This window comes from Schistocerca americana, chromosome 2, assembly GCF_021461395.2.
Source record: "Schistocerca americana isolate TAMUIC-IGC-003095 chromosome 2, iqSchAmer2.1, whole genome shotgun sequence".
Lineage (NCBI taxonomy): Eukaryota > Metazoa > Arthropoda > Insecta > Orthoptera > Acrididae > Schistocerca > Schistocerca americana.
The window spans coordinates 129,021,589-129,041,553 of NC_060120.1; the positions used below are offsets into that span (position 1 = coordinate 129,021,589).

At 38.4% G+C, this 19,965-nt stretch overlaps 1 protein-coding gene across 3 annotated transcripts in view; it reads right to left on the reverse strand.

Annotated features, from left to right (window-relative positions):
• The window catches only part of LOC124591625 (tetratricopeptide repeat protein 14 homolog), an 88,865-nt gene that overhangs the window by 56,463 nt on the left and 12,437 nt on the right, over positions 1–19,965 (reverse strand). For all 3 annotated transcript variants that reach the window (XM_047131750.1, XM_047131747.1, XM_047131749.1), the window contains exons 2-4: positions 18,019–18,246; positions 17,816–17,940; positions 2,957–3,039 (exon numbers count right to left, since the gene is read on the reverse strand). In XM_047131750.1, coding sequence (XP_046987706.1) covers positions 2,957–3,039; positions 17,816–17,940; positions 18,019–18,188 — 378 coding nt within the window. In that variant the 5' untranslated portion in view covers positions 18,189–18,246. The remainder of the gene's footprint in view (positions 1–2,956; positions 3,040–17,815; positions 17,941–18,018; positions 18,247–19,965) is intronic.

Genomic DNA, 19,965 nt, shown 5'->3' on the forward strand with positions numbered 1-19,965 from the left:
CCTTATGACAGCACGCACTTCACATTTGGCGGGGTTTTCTATTGCAGCACACATTTCAAACTGCCACAAAAACTAAACTAGCGCAGGTACGACGTTTACTCGACCACGGCTTGATGCCGACTGACCTGTTGAGTGCGTGAACGCACAGATGGCGTCGCTACTCCCCCCACAACCCGCACTGTGACCAATCGGAGGTTACTTTCTGAACCGCCCTCGTACTTCAGTTCCACGTGACTGGCAGACCCTGTGCTGCTAATGCGTCACTACTTTTACATTTTTTGTTGCACTGTCTGTTATCCCAAAATTAACTGGTATGACCTTTTCAGCCACATTTCGCACTTTTACTCATTCCTCTGTGTTTTATTGTATCTACCATTGAATTTGTTTGCACAATTTCACTGTGTTGACTGAAGACAGTTTCTCATACGAAACAAATTCAACTGATCTCCGAATCAACACAATCTCTGTTCCACAGCATAAAAATAAGCTAGTTGTACACCAGAATTTCACTCCACACTCATACTGAGTAACACTACATAATATTGGACTTCTATTCAAAGTATTCTGTTAATAACTCTGGAAGCTGAATATTAGTTCTCTGCACAGTTAAACCCTGAATGCCACTACCAAACCATTCCTGTTATTCATCCCCCGGAATTTCACTTCTCTCAGTACATGTCCTACCTTACCAGTTCTTCCGGATACTAACAACACTGAATTGTGCGCAAGTCCTTGGATTAGTTGAAGGCACAGAAGCACCAACAAGTTTCCCAACATCGAGCTGCTGCCCATATTACAGCACTCTACCAATTCTACTTAATATAACTGCCCCCACAGTGACTCCCGACCTACTTCCTATTCTAATATTGAGTGTGACCATACACTGATATTTTACATGCAATTTACGTAGTACAACACATATAGCCACTCCAGCTGACCACATGCCTTGGCCAAGTTCCAGTACAAAAGTTACAACTTTTATTTTCCTATTGTCATGAACAATAATTCTGTAATATCTTTTTTTAAGACTGTTTTCTTATGAAATGCTTACTTCTGTGACTTTCAAACAGTAGGCTATTGTTACTGTGCTTATTTGTTCATTTGATATTGTTTTATTGTCATGGGTTATTTTTACGAAGTGTCTATTCAGTTTTACTCGACGTAATTACCTTCCTTTTGTTATCACACAAATCTGGATCAAAGAAATCACAATTCAGGTGTTTGTTGTAAATTATATATTATTTGTTTATAAGATGCATCAGTACAATCAGAAGCATCATGTTTTGCAGTTGTCATTTTATAGTTTTATTAGTCAAATCTATTAATTTCATACGTCATTCTGGTTGTCGCTCAGTTAACTCTTGGTGCCTTCCCCACATTAACAAATTTTCAGTTGGTTTAACATTTATTGAGTCAATTAGATAGTTATATTAAGTCAGAGAACTTAATCGGTGGTAATAAACTCTAAATAAATTTGACTTACAATGTCTCTGTTCTCCTTGATTACTGTTAAAATAAACTGTCTTGTTTCTGAATTCTGTTTTGCAAGTCCAATCTGCCTTATCTCAGGCTGGCAAACAACTGTTGTCACTCTGGTGGTTACCTTGGTCACTGTAAGGATGTTGGGCACTGTGTGGTCAGGTCACTCAAAAACATACCAACTGCAGCCTGACAAGAAGACTTTCCAATGTCATGAGGCTCCTATTCTATTACAAATTATACTGTGTCTGTTACCTCCTCTAATATTGCAAGAAATCAATCATTCACTTTCTTTATTAAAAAAATTAACAGTTGTCCCGTAAACATGTATTAATTATTTTTATGTCGCATCCTAATGCTTGCTATATGATTGTTTCAGTTGCTTACACTCCTCGTAGCTGTCCCTGAAACCAGCTTTGCCTAGCTTTCTAATACTGCCACAATCACAGTCATGTGTAACCAACCGTAGTCGCTGCATGGTGTTGTAACAATTATACTCACATTCCAATATTTGACTCGTTAGATGAAATTAAAAACTGCATTGGTAAATGAAATAAATATTATTACCCCCAACACTCACAACCCACCCGTGCTGCACTCTTTCAGGGAGATTGGAGGAGATGTGCAAGTGTCCCACGGTCTGAGTGAGAGTAATGTTTAGTATTTCAATTTTAAGTTTCACCTACTTCACCATGCCCTTTTCACTGATTAAAGCAGCAGTCACGAAATTGTTTGTGGTAACATAACACTGTGAGTCACTTTATACAACATACAATCTGAAACAAGCAGTGAAAAAGCAAAAGGAAGTAATAAGGTCTAAAAATGAACGGCAGTAACTTATTATGTATGTTAAGTGGGTGCCTGTTACTGTATCACGAATGGAAATACAAAGCAGGTGATGTAACATCCACTCCACACACATGTATAATTTACAACGACCACAACCACATTTCATGATCAATAGAACGTGAGTTTAAATACTTCTCTTTCTCTTATCTATGTACAGACATAACTGTTAGAAAATATCTTTCTGTCACTGTGTAAATGCTGTTGATAAACAGGCATGAACTTACAGGTGTGATATAATTGCCAGCATGTATTTTTACTAACTTCTATACCAGGTTCTACAAAATAACCCCCCCCCCCCCCCCAACTCCCCGATACACACATTAAAAACCCATGAATAATTTACTTAAAAGAAAAAGAACTTATCCTCTAAGCCTTGCAAACCACACAAAAGTAACAGTACATTTTTTCTCTCTCTAAGCTCAGATGCAGGATGTCCCACAGCAACATTTAATGCACAAATTATCTTCACAACATTACACATATTTTCAATCCATGTGAAACAAAATAAAAATTGCAAGATGAAGTACTGCCAAATTTAGGATTTAACAGTAAAACAGTGGCACTCAAAGACATCAGTGTCAGATCTAATAAACATATCAAAAGCTTATTATAAAATGATTTACATTACCTCTAGAAAATGCATGAGACGGCTCTGCTTGTCCAGATCAATGAATGCTTCGTATGGAGGCATGACAGCATAACAATCTGAAACTAATTCATTCATACTTACATTAACTCACTCACAATTACAATTACGTAAACATCAGATGATATGTTTCATGTCTAAGAGCATTCTATCCTATATGAAAACAGATTTTACTGGGTATTTTAAGATGACTTTTCATAAAATAGCTCAATGTTATGACCAATAACAACTAGCAATCACTACCACCAAATATCATATTACGTATCAAAAACTAAGAAAATAGCTTATTTGAATTAAATTCACTATTCTTCCTGCTGACAAACCTCTGATCGCTTTTCCTATTTAATTTTTTTTATTTTTGAGAAAATATGTAGTCGCAAAATTCTTAACTTGAGTGCTTGAATTTACTATATTTTCTTTTTAGATACTACTGAATTACCACAAGCACATACAAATAATCCAATAAAAACAAATGTAAAAATGACAGAACTAATAACATGCAACTTTATGTATCCCTTTGCTTGCAGAACACTGGATTGCAACTGTATCACAATTTCACGCTATCAGTTTCAAAATCCGTTAGGCTATGTATTACGTTTTATATCTTTTTCATGGCATTTAACACTATGATCAATTGTTGCTAACAAATGTATGTTAAATTTATATGTAATTTTTTCTATGTATTGACAAAGAACTAGCATACATCAAGGATTACATATTAAAGAGACAGCGTCATTTACATGCTGTTGAAAATGACACACAGCATTTTTACTAAGAAAATTTCTTATTTGAATATTCACATAGGGTAAATTTGATACAGATCATTTTCAATGAGATATTCTTCTTAGAGTGTATAACAGCATTTTTCTTTTCTTGCTCTTTTAGAAGAAAGATTAAGGAAAGGCAAACCTACGTTTCTAGCATTTGTACACATAGAGAAAGCTTTTGACGATGTTGACTGGAATACTCTCTTTCAAATTCTAAAGGTGGCAGGGGTAAAATACAGGAAGCGAAAGGCTATTTACAATTTGTACAGAAACCAGATGGCAGTTATACGAGTCGAGGGGTATGAAAGGGAAGCAGTGGTTGGGAAGGGAGTGAGACAGGGTTTTAGCCTATCCCCGGTGTTATTCAATCTGTATATTGAGTAAGCAATAAAGGAAACAAAAGAAAAGTTCGGAGTAGGCATTAAAATTCATGGAGAAGAAATAAAAACTTTGAGGTTCGCCGATGACATTGTAATTCTGTCAGAGACAGCAAAGGACCTGGAAGAGCAGTTTAACGGAATGGAAAGTGTCTTGAAAGGAGGCTATAAAGATGAACAACAACAAAAGCAAAACGAGGATAATGGAATGTAGTCGAATTAAGTCAGGTGATGCTGAGGGAATTAGATTAGGAAATGAGACACTTAAAGTAGTAAAGGAGTTTTGCTATTTGGGGAGCAAAATAACTGATCATGGTAGAAGTAGAGAGGATATAAAATGTAGACTGGCAATGGCAAGGAAAGCGTTTCTGAAGAAGAAAAATTTGTTAACATCGAGTATAGATTTAAATGTCAGGAAGTCGTTTCTGAAAGTATTTGTATGGAGTGTAGCCATGTATGGAAGTGAAACGTGGACGATAAATAGCTTAGACAAGAAGAGAATAGAAGCTTTCGAAATGTGGTGCTACAGAAGAATGCTGAAGATTAGCTGGGTAGATCACATAACTAATGAGGAGGTATTGAACAGAATTGGGGAAAAGAGGAGCTTGTGGCACAACTTGACTAGAAGAAGGGATCGGTTGGTAGGGCATATTCTGAGGCATCAAGGGATCACCAATTTAGTATTGGAGGGCAGTGTGGAGGGTAAAAATCGTAGATGGAGACCAAGAGATGAATACACTAAGCAGATTCAGAAGGACGTAGGCTGCAGTAGGTACTAGAAGATGAAGAGGCTTGCAAAGGATAGAGTAGCATGGAGAGCTGCATCAAATCAGTCTCAGGACTGAAGACCACAACAACAACAACAACAACAACTCTTTTAATTATATAGATTGCTGCTTGCATATCAGCAGCCACACAAACATTGACATCATACATACAACTACTTCTGAAAGGATTAACATTTATCTTCTAATTTTCATTCTTATTCATTGCAGTTTGGACACAAGTAGGTGATGGGTGTTTTGCAAACATGTTTACTACATTTTCTACCCATTTGTTTTTGTCGTTGCTTCCTGAACTGAACTTACAGCATGCACATTAAGTGTTACTGACACACACACACACACACACACACACACACACACACACACACACACTTGCCACACCTTTTAGTGTTCTAGGTGCTCCTGTCCACTCTCAGAGAATAATCTGTTTCTTGAGAAATGTGTCCTTGAACAATGTGTTCTGCTACCCGTACTTTCAAAATTCCTTGAAGAAATTTCTCCTAGTCAATTTTCTCACATTCCAATTAAGGTCTACTGAAATCCACAAGATATATGCATTATAAGTAGAAACATCAAGGATGTTGCAGAAAACTACCAAGGACCACCTACTGATTTTTCATTTGATGAATATGTATCTCTTAAATGATTAAGGGTGTCTACAGCCCCTTTTACTGAATTATAATCCAAAATCATTTTCAGCTTCTTATCGGATCTGTCACTGGTGTCATCAACATCTTGGAACATACTTATTAGCAGAGCATTCTTATTCCTGTTAAGAATATAACTGATCACTGGTGTCATGTGTGAAGAAAAATAATGAGCTTCGAACCAAATCATTGGTCATATTTTGTGGAAGCTCCGCCTCTTTCCATGTAGTTCCCAACATTGCAATTTCCCTTTCTGATCAGAGTGTCTAAGAACAACTTCTGCCGACCTAAGAACAACTTCTGCCGACCTCACCCACATACTACAAATTGCAGCAAGTTATCTTACGTTGTCTTCCTTCTCTCGTGATTTTCTTATAAAATTGCAGGATGTTTCATTGGACGTGGCTGCTTGACAGATGTTCCACTCAGTATCTTTATCCCAGTAACTTGTTCCTTGACCCATTGTTGGGAACAGAGAGCGTTTGCTGAGTGTTCAGAGTAAGTTGGGATGATACAAAATCATTATTACCATTAACATCAGAAAAAAAAGAAATATTTAACATTGGAGCAAACATACGTCAGGCCATTGTGAATTGAAGTGTATACCCATCCTTTTTTCCCCCTAAGGTAGGTCTTTCCGCTCCCGGGATTGGAATGACTCCTTACCCTCTCCCTTAAAACCCACATCCTTTCGTCTTTCCCTCTCCTTCCCTCTTTCCTGATGAGGCAACAGTTTGTTGCGAAAGCTTGAATTTTGTGTGTATGTTTGTGTTTTTTTGTGTGTCTGTCGACCTGCCGGCATTTTCATTTGGTAAGTCACATCATCTTTTAATATTTCTATTATTTACCCCATTCCCTTAAATGGCACAAAATGCATATACTATATTTACAGATGGATTTATTACTATTCAAGATTTCATCTATGGTATAGAAGGAGTTGTCAAGGAGATATTTTTTCAATTTATTTTTGACACTATTACTGCTGTCTGTCAGACATTTTATTTCATCTGGTAATTTGTCGAAAATTTTTATAGCAGCACATTTTACCCCTTCTGTGCCAAAGATAGGTTGTGTAAAGGATAGTGTAAATCATCCTTTTTCTTATATTATAAACATGGATGTCACTGTTTTTAAACTGGTCCATATGGTTGAGAACAAATTTCATTAGTGAGTAAATGTACTGTGAGGGTGTTTTAAGAATTCCCAATCTTTTAAAAAGATGCCAACAAAATGTGTGACTATGAACCCCACACATTATTCTAACCACTTTCTTTTGAGCAGTGAATACTTTTTGTCTAAATGTTGAATTACCCCAAAATATTATTCCATATGTCACCAAAGTATGTTAGCTTACTGATTTCTATATCCTCAAAATTGGCAATTATTCTGATTGCAAAAGTTGCTGAACCTAATTGCTTTAGAAGATCCAAAATATGAATTTTGCAATTAAGATTCTCATCTATATGTACACCCAAAAACTTAGTATGCTATACCCTGTCTACTGACTTCTGCTGATGTGTTATATTTATTGAAGGAACTGTACTTTTGCAGCAGAAAATTGGATGTACGGTGTTTTTACAAAGTTTAGAGCAAGCCCATTTGTAGAAAACCAATTAATGACTTTTCCAAAGATCTTATCTGTACCATTTCCAATTGGAGTTTCTTTTACTGGATTAATAATGATGCTTGTATCTTCAACAAACAGTGTCAGTTCAACTTCCTGTTTGTATGAGGCCCAAAATGCAGTCAGATGTAAACAAACATATCAACATGTACTATAATCATGGAAATTACTACTGTAATAATGCTGACTGGGAACAAGTCTCTCATCATTAAAACTTCACTGCAGTAAAAACTATTTCAATGACAAGCGATTTCAGAAGCCACAGAAAATCAATCACAACATTACCTAATTGTGGGTAACAAAAGAATGTTACGCCAATCGTACTCTGAGACAATATCTTCGCTACTTTACTTCTACGAACAGAATGTAGTTTATTTCCGAATAACCACTATGGAAATATCTGTGCTTTATAATTCCTCACATATCTCATCCTACAGAATACTTTCCCTTACGAGGCTGTCCTAACACCATCCAGTTCAATTTAGTTTGGTTCTACGTCCAAGGCACTGGGAACACTGAGTGCGATTGTGAATTTGCTGTAAGATCATTACGCTTCTATCAGATTCATACGGAAAACAAGACGAAAATATGAGTATATTAAAATTTTGTACATTGCTTTCAGAATCAACAATCATAATCATACAACATGTTTCCAGTTAGGGGATAGACGCACAGTCAATGCAACCGCAACTTCGGCCTACATGGAAAGTTCTAAGAGATATTGAAAACACTGAGAATGTATCTCAATGTATTACAGTGCTTCAGTGCTGCAGAAAGAATTCGGTATTCTTTGAAGTGCTAGGAGTGGGCATTACTGAGCACTGGGCATCAGCTTTGTTACCACACTAAAAAAACCCATAGGAAAAACAAGGCTGGTTTATAAAACTTATTTTGTATAACAGCAGGAATTCATTTGCAGTCTCATCAACTTATTCATGAACATTCACTTCTTATAAGCAAAATAAAAGGACGACGTACACTGACAATGCTGAAAACCAAAATTGCAATGCTGAAGACACCCCTTCCTGGGATTACAGATGAAAAAGACAAAAACATTTTTGCTCTTCTGAAGTTCCTATGAGAAGAAAATGCAGAAATGCTGAAGACAAATGCAGAAGACTAGGCATCTGCGAAATAAAGTGAGTATTCTGTTTGTGAAACAGAAAACTGATTGTTAATAACCATGCTGAGATTATTAATCATGTAAGACAAAGTTCTTTTGTACATTAATTTCAAAATGCCCTTCCTTATATGTCTAACAAAAAAATAGATTTTGTTGCAAAGTCCGAGAGCACTCTCTTTAGTTTTAACAACTAAAACATGGAAAATTTCACTTTATGTTTCATGACATTCAGTAATCTATACAAAAATAACTAAGTTTGGTTACTATATCATCATTTCAAATCATTTTAAGTCTTGCATATTACACTATCGTGTCATATTCTGAAACCAGAATATTTCATTTATATCTGACTGGAATTTAGTCAATGTATCGAGATTGAAATTAATTTAAAAAATTTAATGCCTGATGCTCTGTTACCTCAATTTCAACGTATATCGGGTAAGTCATTGTCCCAGGGAACAACTCAATTTTTCCTCTCTGCTGCCCTGTTAAGTTGCGCAGAAATCTACATGCCGCAATGCTGTACAAAACCACCTCTGAGTTTGATTCCAGTAGGCCAGTTTTGCACTATCAGGCACAGCTACTACATGAAATAGAGGTGAGGAAGAGGGGGGGGGGGGGGGGGGGGGGGGGGGGGTGATGCAATGATCGGAAGCTAAATTTACATCTGCAGCCACCTGTGCTACATTGTTCATAGCTGGTACTAGAACTGCCAGGGATCCGAGGATGATCTCTCAGCAGCTGCTACACTACTTTTCACTAATTGGAGATTTCACCAAAAAAATCTCTTTCAAATTCATCCCTGATATTCTCTTTGCTAGTTTTGCATGGTTAGTGTTCATAGTCCTGATATTCTGTAGAAAATTTTACCAACAGATGGCATTGTAAACATGAGAATACACATACAGATGCACAACTTATGGCTGTTCCTCAGCCTGCGTCCCTGACACCCAACATGGCAAGTGCTGCTGGTAAAGCTCTTTTACAACAGCTGTGACTGTGCCAGTAGCCCTGTAGATGTTCCAGACGCTCAAGGGTATGAAAATAGGCATTGGTCTTCTAAGGGTCTGGAGAAAATGATTACAAAATTTTAGAAGACAGGTTCTTTTGAAACGCAATGTGGAAGAGGCAGGAAAACAAATCATACAATGTTTGTCAAAAAAATCAATTGATCTAACGTCTGCTGAAGACCTGCCACAGCATTGCAGGAGAGATCGAGCGGTTGTCTGCAAATGTGCGGTGCACGACGAACTTACTTGAACATTGGACATGCCCATGAGCACAGCACATAAAATCCAAAGAAACATCCTGCATTGTTATCCATAGAAAATTGCACATGTTCAAGAGCTGCTTCCTGTTGACCTGAGACAAAGACAATATTCCCTCTGGATTCTCTCACTTGCACAGAAGTACACAATGAATGGCCAAGCAATATTCTGTTGACAGAAAGCCCATTTCCATCTCCAAGGACATGTAAATATGCAAATTTGCAGAATATGGGCAATGTAAAAACTGCACACACATGCGCACACCAACTGCTTCCACCACATTCTGCAAAGATGGCTGTGGTTCAGTTGAAATTATAGTTTATCGTAGGGTCATATTTTCTTGAGGGGATGTGTCCTGCAAGTACTGTTACCCGTACAGACACTCGTAAAACTATGAGAGTCTTTTGCGCATCACATTCATTCAAATCCTCCAACAGAGTAGATGTGTGGGAAGATCTTTTTTATGCTAGATGGCACTCCTCCACACATTGCACAGCCAGTGAAGAGGCTGCAGTTCGGAAATGCTAGAATGATCAGCCGCCAATTCCCTCAGCCATATTACTTCTAGCTGTGGGATTATCTGCAAGATGTTGAATGCAGTGCTCAAATTATGAACATTACTGAAGGCACACATGGAGCAACACATTCTGAATGTGACTCCAGACACTCCAATCTGTTGTGGAACATGCTGTTTCTCGATTTCAACTCTTGGAATAAAAATAGTTGAACATATCTTTCTTCAGTCCCATGTCAATCAGAAACCAATACCATTTTTCCTTATATACAGTTTTCAACCTCAGGACAATTTAAAACCAAATTTTCCCTATCTGATGTCGTATGGCCTTGCCATGGTGGTTGGGCTTGCTTATTTAACTAGCAACACCACAACTGCTGATTGCTGAACTTTTGCAGAACTTTTGCAGTCATCCACACAGAACAGTACAGATAGTGTAATATGCAACACACACTATAGCCACCATACTAGGATTCATTTGTCATATGTAGCTGACCCCATTTACATTAAGATGCTTACAGGACCATTTATTGGTAAAATTTTCATCAACTCTTGTTTTGTTCCATGACGTTTCCCCGTGTCAATAATATGTTGTTCAAATTTTACATCATTCTGAGCAGTGGTTTTCTTTTACAGGTTTTTCAAACTGGAACTTCGACTATGAACACCCTGTAAACTACTTGTGTTATAATACAGGCATTCCAAGTACAAAAACGTGTGGGACTTGCCCATGATTCCACCTTGTTTTCATACTCAACAATACAAATAAATGACAGGATGAGAAGACAGACTGCTATGGACTGCACCAGGTAAGATTTGAAATCCTGAGGGCTTAAAGGTGGAAGAGAGTAATATGCAAGACAGAGATGATTGACAAAATATCTTGCAAGATAGTTGACATTTGAGGCCAGGAGGAAGGGGGGGGGGGGGAGGGGGGGAATTAGACAAGTCAGAAAATAAGAAACGCGAGCAAAGAAAGGAATAATTACTGAAAAGAAATGCTGAGACCAAAGGACACATTGTAATGCCAGTTTCCACATGTGGACTTCTGAGAAACTGGTGTTAGGGGAGAATCTAGAGGGTATGTGTGGTGAAACAGGCACCGAGATCATGACTGTCATGTTGCAGAGCATGCTCTGAGCCAGGATATTGTGTGCTGCTAGTATACATTCTCTGCCTATATTCATTCTGCCAAATCAATAACTTGTTGGTAGTCACAGCTGGTGTGTGACATGTCATTTTCCAGATGGCTCTCCCTTTGATAGTAGATATTGCGAGTCACAGAGCTGACAGTGGTGGTAGGAGGGTGCATAGGGCAAGCTTACAGTGGGAGCAGTCATAGAGTAGGGAAACCTAAGCAGAAGAAGCATAGGGTCTGACGAGGATATTGGAGAGATGGGAGGAGGGAACACTTTTCTCTGTATGGTGGGCAAAATGCAAAATGTCAAGACAGCATGTACCTAATTTCACAGCACGATTTTAAGAAGTAATAACCTTGTTGAAATAACTGATTAATGCAAGGGCTGATCAATTAAGAAAGACTGATTTTTTCCCTATATCTTCCGTGATAGGATATCTGTATCACAAATATTTGCAAAGAGCAAGTTTTACATAAATTGTCCATAGGTGGCAGCACTTTAATATCGGCAGGTTGTTAGTAATGTTCTATTGTGTAGATGTTCTTTGAATTTTGCATACCAAACAATGGAGGTGAGGCAAGAGGAGCAGTACACTGTAATAAAATTCTGTGATCACTTAAACCACAGAGTCACTGAAACCTACGAAAAGCTGACATACATACAGTGAACATGCAGTACCTCGTGCAATAGTATTTAGGTGATTCAAGATTTCAAAGAAGGTAGACTTGTCTGTGTTAACCAAAGTGAGCCTAGTGTTTCGGCTTCTGCTGTGACTAAGTCAACATCAACACAGCTGCTGTGATTGACAGTGAGATCGGCAGGTTACGTTACATAACCTCAGTGAAGTGTTGAGAATTTCATATGGCAGAGTCATTACTGTTATGCATGATCATTCTACATACGACCATTTCTGCCCATTGGGTGCCTCATCTGTTGACTATCAAACAAAAGGTTGTGCGAATGCAAGCAAGCTACGAGGTGCTGCATCCCTTTGCTGACGGAAGGGTTGTGTTTCTGGAATCGATTACCACCAGTGATGAGTTGTGTCTGCATTATTATGATCCTGAAGTAAAACAAGCAGTGTGGAAATCGACGGGTTCTGGAACACCGAAAAGCTTAAAGCTGTTGAATCTTCAGGGAAAGGAAGTGACCGTATTTTTTCCATTCATGAAATGATTTACCAGCCAGCAGTTTCCCCTCACACTATTGTTAACAGATGTATAGACTGAACTGAGGAAGCACATTGCAAAGAAACAACCATAACTTCTCGGGCAGGGTGATGACTTCAACATGACAATGCATGGCACCATATGGCGAATCAAGTTGTCCCATTTCTGGCACAATCCAATATTACCTGCATACCGCATCCACCGTACAGCCCCGATCTTGCACCCCGTGCTTTTTAAATTTTTTTTATCACTAAAAGCAAAGCTTTGGGGCATTTGATTTGAGAACTCTGAAGCAGTGCTCAAATGAAGTGAGGTTATTCGCAAGAACCTCACAAAGAATAGCTTGCGCATCACTTGTTCAAGGACTGGCAGATAGTATAAAAAGTGCTTTCACCTAGGAGGAGGAATAAATAGAAGTATCTTGTGAAACAATTAAATGGAGTAACAATAACCTGTGAAAAAAGTTCAGTCTTTGTTGATCAGCACTTGTACAGTCAAGACCAGGATAGTATTAAGTGACAAGAGGTGTACTAAGCTATTTTTTGCAGGGGTCAGCAGTACCAGGATATCATGTGATGGCCCAGGAAATCTGCTTTTTATCAAGGCTGGTAGGGTAACTGTGTCAAGTGAAGGGATGGCAACTGCCAAAATGTGAATAATGTTGCTTGTAAGTAGGTTTAATGTGAGCAGAAGTGTGCAACTTACTATTAGTGAGGATGATATCAACATCAAGGAAGTTGGTATGGGATTTGGAATCTGTGTGAAATTTAATCAGGAGGATGTTATTTAGAGATTCCACGAATTTTAACAGGCCATCCTCACCCTGAATCTATATGATATCAATGTATCTAAACCAAACCGGACGAGAGGGCTAATGGATCTCAGTAAAGCCCTAAAAGTGAGCCATGAATGCTGGGATAGGAAGAAGCCACCCTCGTTCCAATGGCAGTGCCCTGATGTGTTTGTATGTCTGCCCCCAAAGGTAAAGTACTTATAAAGGTGGTTACGGTGAGCAGGAGGAACGTCATAGTTTGGAATCATGTGGGCACCGATAGAGGTAATGTTCAGCAACAGACAAACTACGTACATGTGTAATAAATGACACTCAAGGTGTGTGGTGGGAGTGGGACAGACAGATTTCAGGCAATCTTGGTAATGGTTGGTGTCTACTGTAGTCTTTGTACTATAGATTGCAAATGTTGAGACAGATGTGTGTTCGTTGGTTGTTTTGAAGTTAGCAACTGTGGGACAGGGAGTGCGATCTATTAAACGGAGAGCCATTTGCAAAATGACGCCATACACCAACTATTATGTAAACACTGTCTGGCCTATTGGTGTGGTTACCACCATGGTATGGCTACCACCAAGTTATCAGTTAGGCTAAATGGGCATAGACAGAGGTGTATACTAACAACACTCAATATCCTGTTGCAGAGCATGCTGTACAGTGTGACAGTCATGACCTTGTTGCCTATTTCATTGCACATGCCATCTAGATTCTCTCTACACCAGTTTCTCAGAGCTACACAAGTGGGAAATTCCATCACAATGTGTCCTTTGTTCTCACCACCCATCTTAATTTACATTAATTTCTTTTGGTCTCAGCATTCATTTTAGTAACTATTCCTTTCTTCACTCCCTATTAGTCTTCTGTGTAGTCTGGCCTGACAAATCCCCTCCCTCCCACCTCACACACGTCTACCACAGATAATATACTCAGCTTTCTGTTATTGGAGTCTGCACAGGCTACGATGGCCTAAACACAGTGACCAATTTTCATCTGAAGCACTGGGGGCAAGTTCATTCAGTTGTTCAGAAGGGGAGACTAACAGTGTTTGACCCCTTTCAGCCAATAGGCAATGACAGAATTGAGGTGCACAGCATGCAATCCTTCTCAAACGATTTTACTGAGACAGTTTTTTTACGTATAGTTTTATATGTCAGCTTCATGATGACATGCCCATCATCATTTCGTTAATGGTTTTAGTAACTGTGGCATTTGCAGGTAAGTAAGATACGGTGCGAAATTTTAAAGTATTTTGCGACGAAAAATAGGGATCATTCTGATTTTGTGTTTGGTGCATATAACGTAATATGTTGCTGCATATGAAATTTAGCAAACATATTGAATTTTTCTTCACGCTCTAGTGGACGCCACTGTAACTCAAGAAAATTGATCTGATGTAGCAGAATCATTTGCTATCACAGGAACAAGTGCTGAGCCAGTCAGAGATACAAACACCATTTCTCATACTTCGTGATTTCAGACATCAAAATGAAATTTTGACAAATGATGGCATGCAAGGAGGCATTGTTCTGTCACATGGTTGCTACCCAAAACTTAATTATCTGCTGTGTTATTCCAATAACTACAGAATTTTTCAAAGAAAAATGTTATGCGTTTCAGAACAAGGTAAGTGAAGATATAATGTGATTATTTTTGTACCAAGGCTGTGGTTTTTCATAAGCTATCAACCTTATTTTTCCTCAGTTCCTCAATAAATCACTGCATCTGCATATGCTAGAGAGGAGACACTGTAACTTCCGCTGTGTTTTGGTTGAAGAAGAAAATTTTAGCGTGACAACAAGTTTCACTAAAAATTCACCACTTCTTCTCTGAAACTTAAATGATTAACAAGCCAGGCAAAAATAAATAGCGGCTGATTTTGAATTTTCAATATAATTCTTTTTAGATACTAACCAAAGCCGGGGTGACATCTTTTTGAATTGTCACCATGGAAGTGTGGGCATATAAGGGCTCCACTTAATACCGACAAAAAAATTTGTGCACAGCTTCAGTTTAGCATGGCACTTCCCCTTCAGCACTTGGAACTTTCGCTTCAGGACCTGCATACACCCCCCCCCCCCCCCCCCCCCACTAAAGCTCTCACCACTGCATGCCCTCCCGACTGTACATCTACCGGACACAGTCTAACTCTTACATGAAGTTTTGGCAGTAATCTGTCTCGCTTATTACGTTCTCTTTGAACTGTAAGCTCTCAGGTTCTCAAATTTCTAAAATCTCATCCGGTGCAGTCCAAAAGGAAGTCTTTCCCTCGCATCTATCTGGTAAGTTTCTCCTGACCCGGGGTTCTGGACAACTTTTCAATCATCGGAAATCTTTTCCTTCATCCTTCTCCCTTCCCCTTCAACATTTCTGGCAGAAGTAGCCACTAGGTCCAAAAGCTTGCACACTTCCTTACCTTCTACATGTGTTTTCTCCTGCCTCTTGATGAGTAAATTTTGATCTATTCAAGTATATTGTAATTTCAAAAATTAATCTCATTTACACAACTGTAAGATTTAAGAAAGAGGAGCTCTTTAAATAACTTCCACTCAATACCATGTAAGTGGTCAAAGATATGACAATGCTCTCACACCCGCTTGCATCCGTCCCAGTCTCATCAATCCATTAGCAGAATTACTTTTATATCATGTTATCTAACACCAAATGGTGTACTACTGTTGTTGCTATATGTAGGTCTGGAAAATTATGAAGCCACTGTATCCCAGTAGTTCTAGGGGGGTGGGGGGTGGGGGGGGAAGAGGAGGAGGGTTTGATCTACAAATGCTTAAGAAAATGATAAGAGGACTTGTCTAATACTACTGCCAACCTCACCAAACAATAAGCATAGCAGCCATTAGCAAAGTAAATGCTTTGCATACTCCACCACTTTTGTGTTTTGAGTTGCTAGTTTTCATTTTAACAATGGAGAATCCAGGATAGAATAATGAAAATATCTCACTCACACACACACACACACACACACACACACACACACACACACACACACACACACAGAGTCGCTGGACACAGACTAGATTGGGTAACAAGGAGGCTGGGACAAGGAGGGGGAAGGATAGCACGGTAGGGATGCAGGACTGAATAGTACTGCTTATTGGAGCAAGCATGAAAGTGGTGGAGACAGGATAGGGATGCTACGTGCAGTCACAATTTTTTTTTTTTTTGGGGGGGGGGGGGGGGGGGGGCGCACTGAAACAGAGGGGATAAATGTGTAGGTGGAATACAAAGCTGTGCAATACTGGAGTGGGACCAAGGGAGGGGATAGGTGGGTGAAAAAAAAACAAGGGATTAACAGAGGTTGAGGCCAGGTTACAGGAACAAAGGATACATTGCAGGAGAGTTCCTGCCTACACAATTCAGAAAAGCTGGTGTTGGTTACCTGTGAAAGCAGTCCTGTGCTCTACAAACTAAGCTGCAGTACTGAGCTGCATTCTACATGGGCACAACAACCAACAAGATGTCTATCACCCTGAATGGCTACTGACAAACTATGGCCAAGAGACAGAAGGAACATTCATTTGCTGAACACACTGCCCAACACAATGAGCTTCACTTCAATGACTACTTCACAGCCTGTGCCATCTGGTTCCTTCTACCAATACCAGCTGGTTTTGTAATATGAATGGTGTTTATAGCACTGTCACTGTGTTGCACTGTTGTATAGTAGAATGATGGAGAATCAAGTGCACTCTAAAACATCTTTGATACTTGGAATATCTCTACTGTCACGCAAGCAATATATTTTAGTAATTCACCACCAAAATAGTATAACTTATTCCACCACTGCAATCCAAGAAGCCCATTCTCACGAACATTGTGGGAACTATGGAGTTGCTTGAATACATTAACATAAGTGACTCATTTTATAATATATTTCACAGTATTATATGTTTGTACAAATACTGTTCTGTAATTAGTGGGAAGTATCCTAAAACACACATTTACTTCAATTTATTGTACTCTGCAAGTTGTTTTATTGGTTCAGCCTATATACAACCAGTGCTGTGAATGTGATTTGCGTGTTTATGATGCTAAATTGTTACAACTTATACAAATGTAATGTAACCTTTATCTCTATTACTATCATGTTTTTGTGAGTATGTAAGTACTATAACCCACCCCACCCCCAACTTATGCACTATTACATATACTGTAAGAAATAAATTTCTCATTTCATTCCTTAGATCACATGAAAGACTACAGAATAACTTCCATGGTACAAGAGGAAGCTTTAGAGATAAAAAGATGTCGCGAAGGACAGAGACTGGAATAAGTTCAATACATAAATGTAAGTGTGCAAATGCTAATCTAAGATGAAGAGGTTGGCCCAAGAGAGAAATCTGTGGCAGTCCTGCATCAACCCAGACAGGAGACATATGACCAAAAAGAAGTCCATTTGCCACCATTGATGACAAGTTTACAAATTCTTTGTGAAGACTGTCCCAGTAAAAACTGTTGTGGTCTTCAGTCCTGAGACTGGTTTGATGCAGCTCTCTTATTCTTTTTCACTACTGTTTCCATTTTCTGCTGTATGTGTGTAGGCAGTACGTAATTCAATAATCAGTTACTAATAAGAATGAAGAAAATAAAAGCAAAGCAGATATATTTTTTTACTTCACATACCATCATCATTTTGGGTCTTATCCTTGACTGTTTCACTTGCTTCTGAAAGGGAGAGCTCAAAGAGAGACGTAGCTTTCTTCACAATGAATTGTTGCAGTTTCAGCCTCTTTCCCCTGTCTTGAAAACTGCAATAAGAAACTCATTAAAGAAAACAAAACATTTAAAAACCTCAAGACAAAATGAATAATAAAACAAACACATACCTCAGTTGTTTTTGCCGTTGCTGATATACTTCAAAGTCAATTTCTTTTGAGTTTACGTTCACTTTGCTCAAATCATCTTCACCTCTCTCACTCTCCCACAGCTTTTGTAACTGTTGTCCATGAAAATTCAATGACTGGACCACAAGGTCCGGATTCAATGGAGGCTCCATTGCCTATCATTAACCACTGACAATACTTGTGTAAAGTGGATTAATAAGCTTATATTTCCTGGAAAGAAAATCAGAAATACAGATCATCATCCGATTTCCACATTGCAAAGGACAAAATAAGGACTCAACTGAAGAAAACAGCAGACTACACTCATGGCATTGTGGACAAAATTATTCGCATGGTTGCGTTATTTTGTCATGTAGGTTAATTTTCTTTGTTTGTCAAAAATGTGATTGAAAAATATCCAGTCTGTAAACCACTATTTGAACATTAAAGGAAAAGGTGGTTTTTTTAAGGGGGGAGGGGGGTCAGCAATGTAATCACGATCTGGCCAACAGGTTGCTGCAAGGAAAGAAGTATTGATCAGGTCCCACACTGCAACCAGGGATTGAACAGGAGCTGCTTCTTCACTCATTCTAGTATAAACACCGTGTAAAAGACATAAATGGTCTCAGTTAAGTGTGTGTTCCTAACAGCCATAAGCAACAATGGAGGTAGGCAGAACAGCAGCCGATTTTCAGTCCCGTAAGACGCAATTAGTCCTTTTGATCATAAGAAAAATCTATTTTGCATTTATTATTATTATTATTATTATTCATTCACATACAGGTGCATACTGTACCACACAATGTACAAAGAGAATTTTTCAAAGTTTTGTTTTAATTTAATTTTCCTTTGTGTCCCTAATACTTTCCTCTCTCTCTCAGAATAGATTTTTTTTCTACTTATCAATATAGTGTGTTCTGATCTTCGGGAGTTTTTCTGCCGGTATGAAATCTAGTCATGAATTTTCTATGTTTTTTCCGTCTGATACCCAAATAAATGACATCCCTTTAGTAGCTGGCTAATCTTTCCTGTTAATAATGAGCCACAGAACAGCAAAACAATAGCTTCTCCAGGTGGCAACATCCTCAAAAAAATGGTAATGCTGCTAAGAATGGCTTAGGAACCGGCAGCCAAAAGATTATAGTGGGAGCGCAACAAAAACATTACCTTCTATGGAACTAGAGTGAGCACCAGTGACGTCACTGACAATAGCAACAACCAAATGACAGTCACGACTTTACGAAGACCAAGGAGTACTCTGCTGAAAGCTCTTGTATTTTTGACCACTTGACAGGGATGGAAGTTTGGGAAAATTTTATCAGCACCCCTCCATATCACCGCAAAACCATTCATACATAAAATGACTTACTGTTACACTTAAAGTCAAACAACTTCAACAAGCAATCTTTGGGGTGAGAAAAGAATGCTATGAATCAATACTGAGAAGCCATTTACATCACTGTCAGTAGCCTAAAAAGCATTAAAAATTAACGTCTAGAAGTCTTCTTCCTAACTATGGCATTGCAAATTGTGGATGTAGTTCCAGATTGTATCCTCACAAGAAACTTATCTATACAATTATGCAAAATGATAAAAGGATGACTGAAATACAATTATTACCATTATTATTAATTTTGAACAACTCAAGGCTCTTACAAAATCCAACAGAGCACTTATTAGCTGCAACAGGCAGAAGACATGTTTTGTTGCTGCTGCATATTTTTAGCAATTTTGTCTGAGATAAACACATGCTGGAATATTGTTCTTCAGCCTTTGCGTGAGACAAAGAGTGGACAAGATTCATGTGTCAATTTGAAATTCTAGATTCACATATTTTACTGTTCATGTCACTTCTGCATAATCTTTGACCAACTGTATCAAAACCCGTTTGTATTGTGAAATTTCAAACATCTGTGAATGCCAGCCACGATAAACTTACTGTTATCGTCA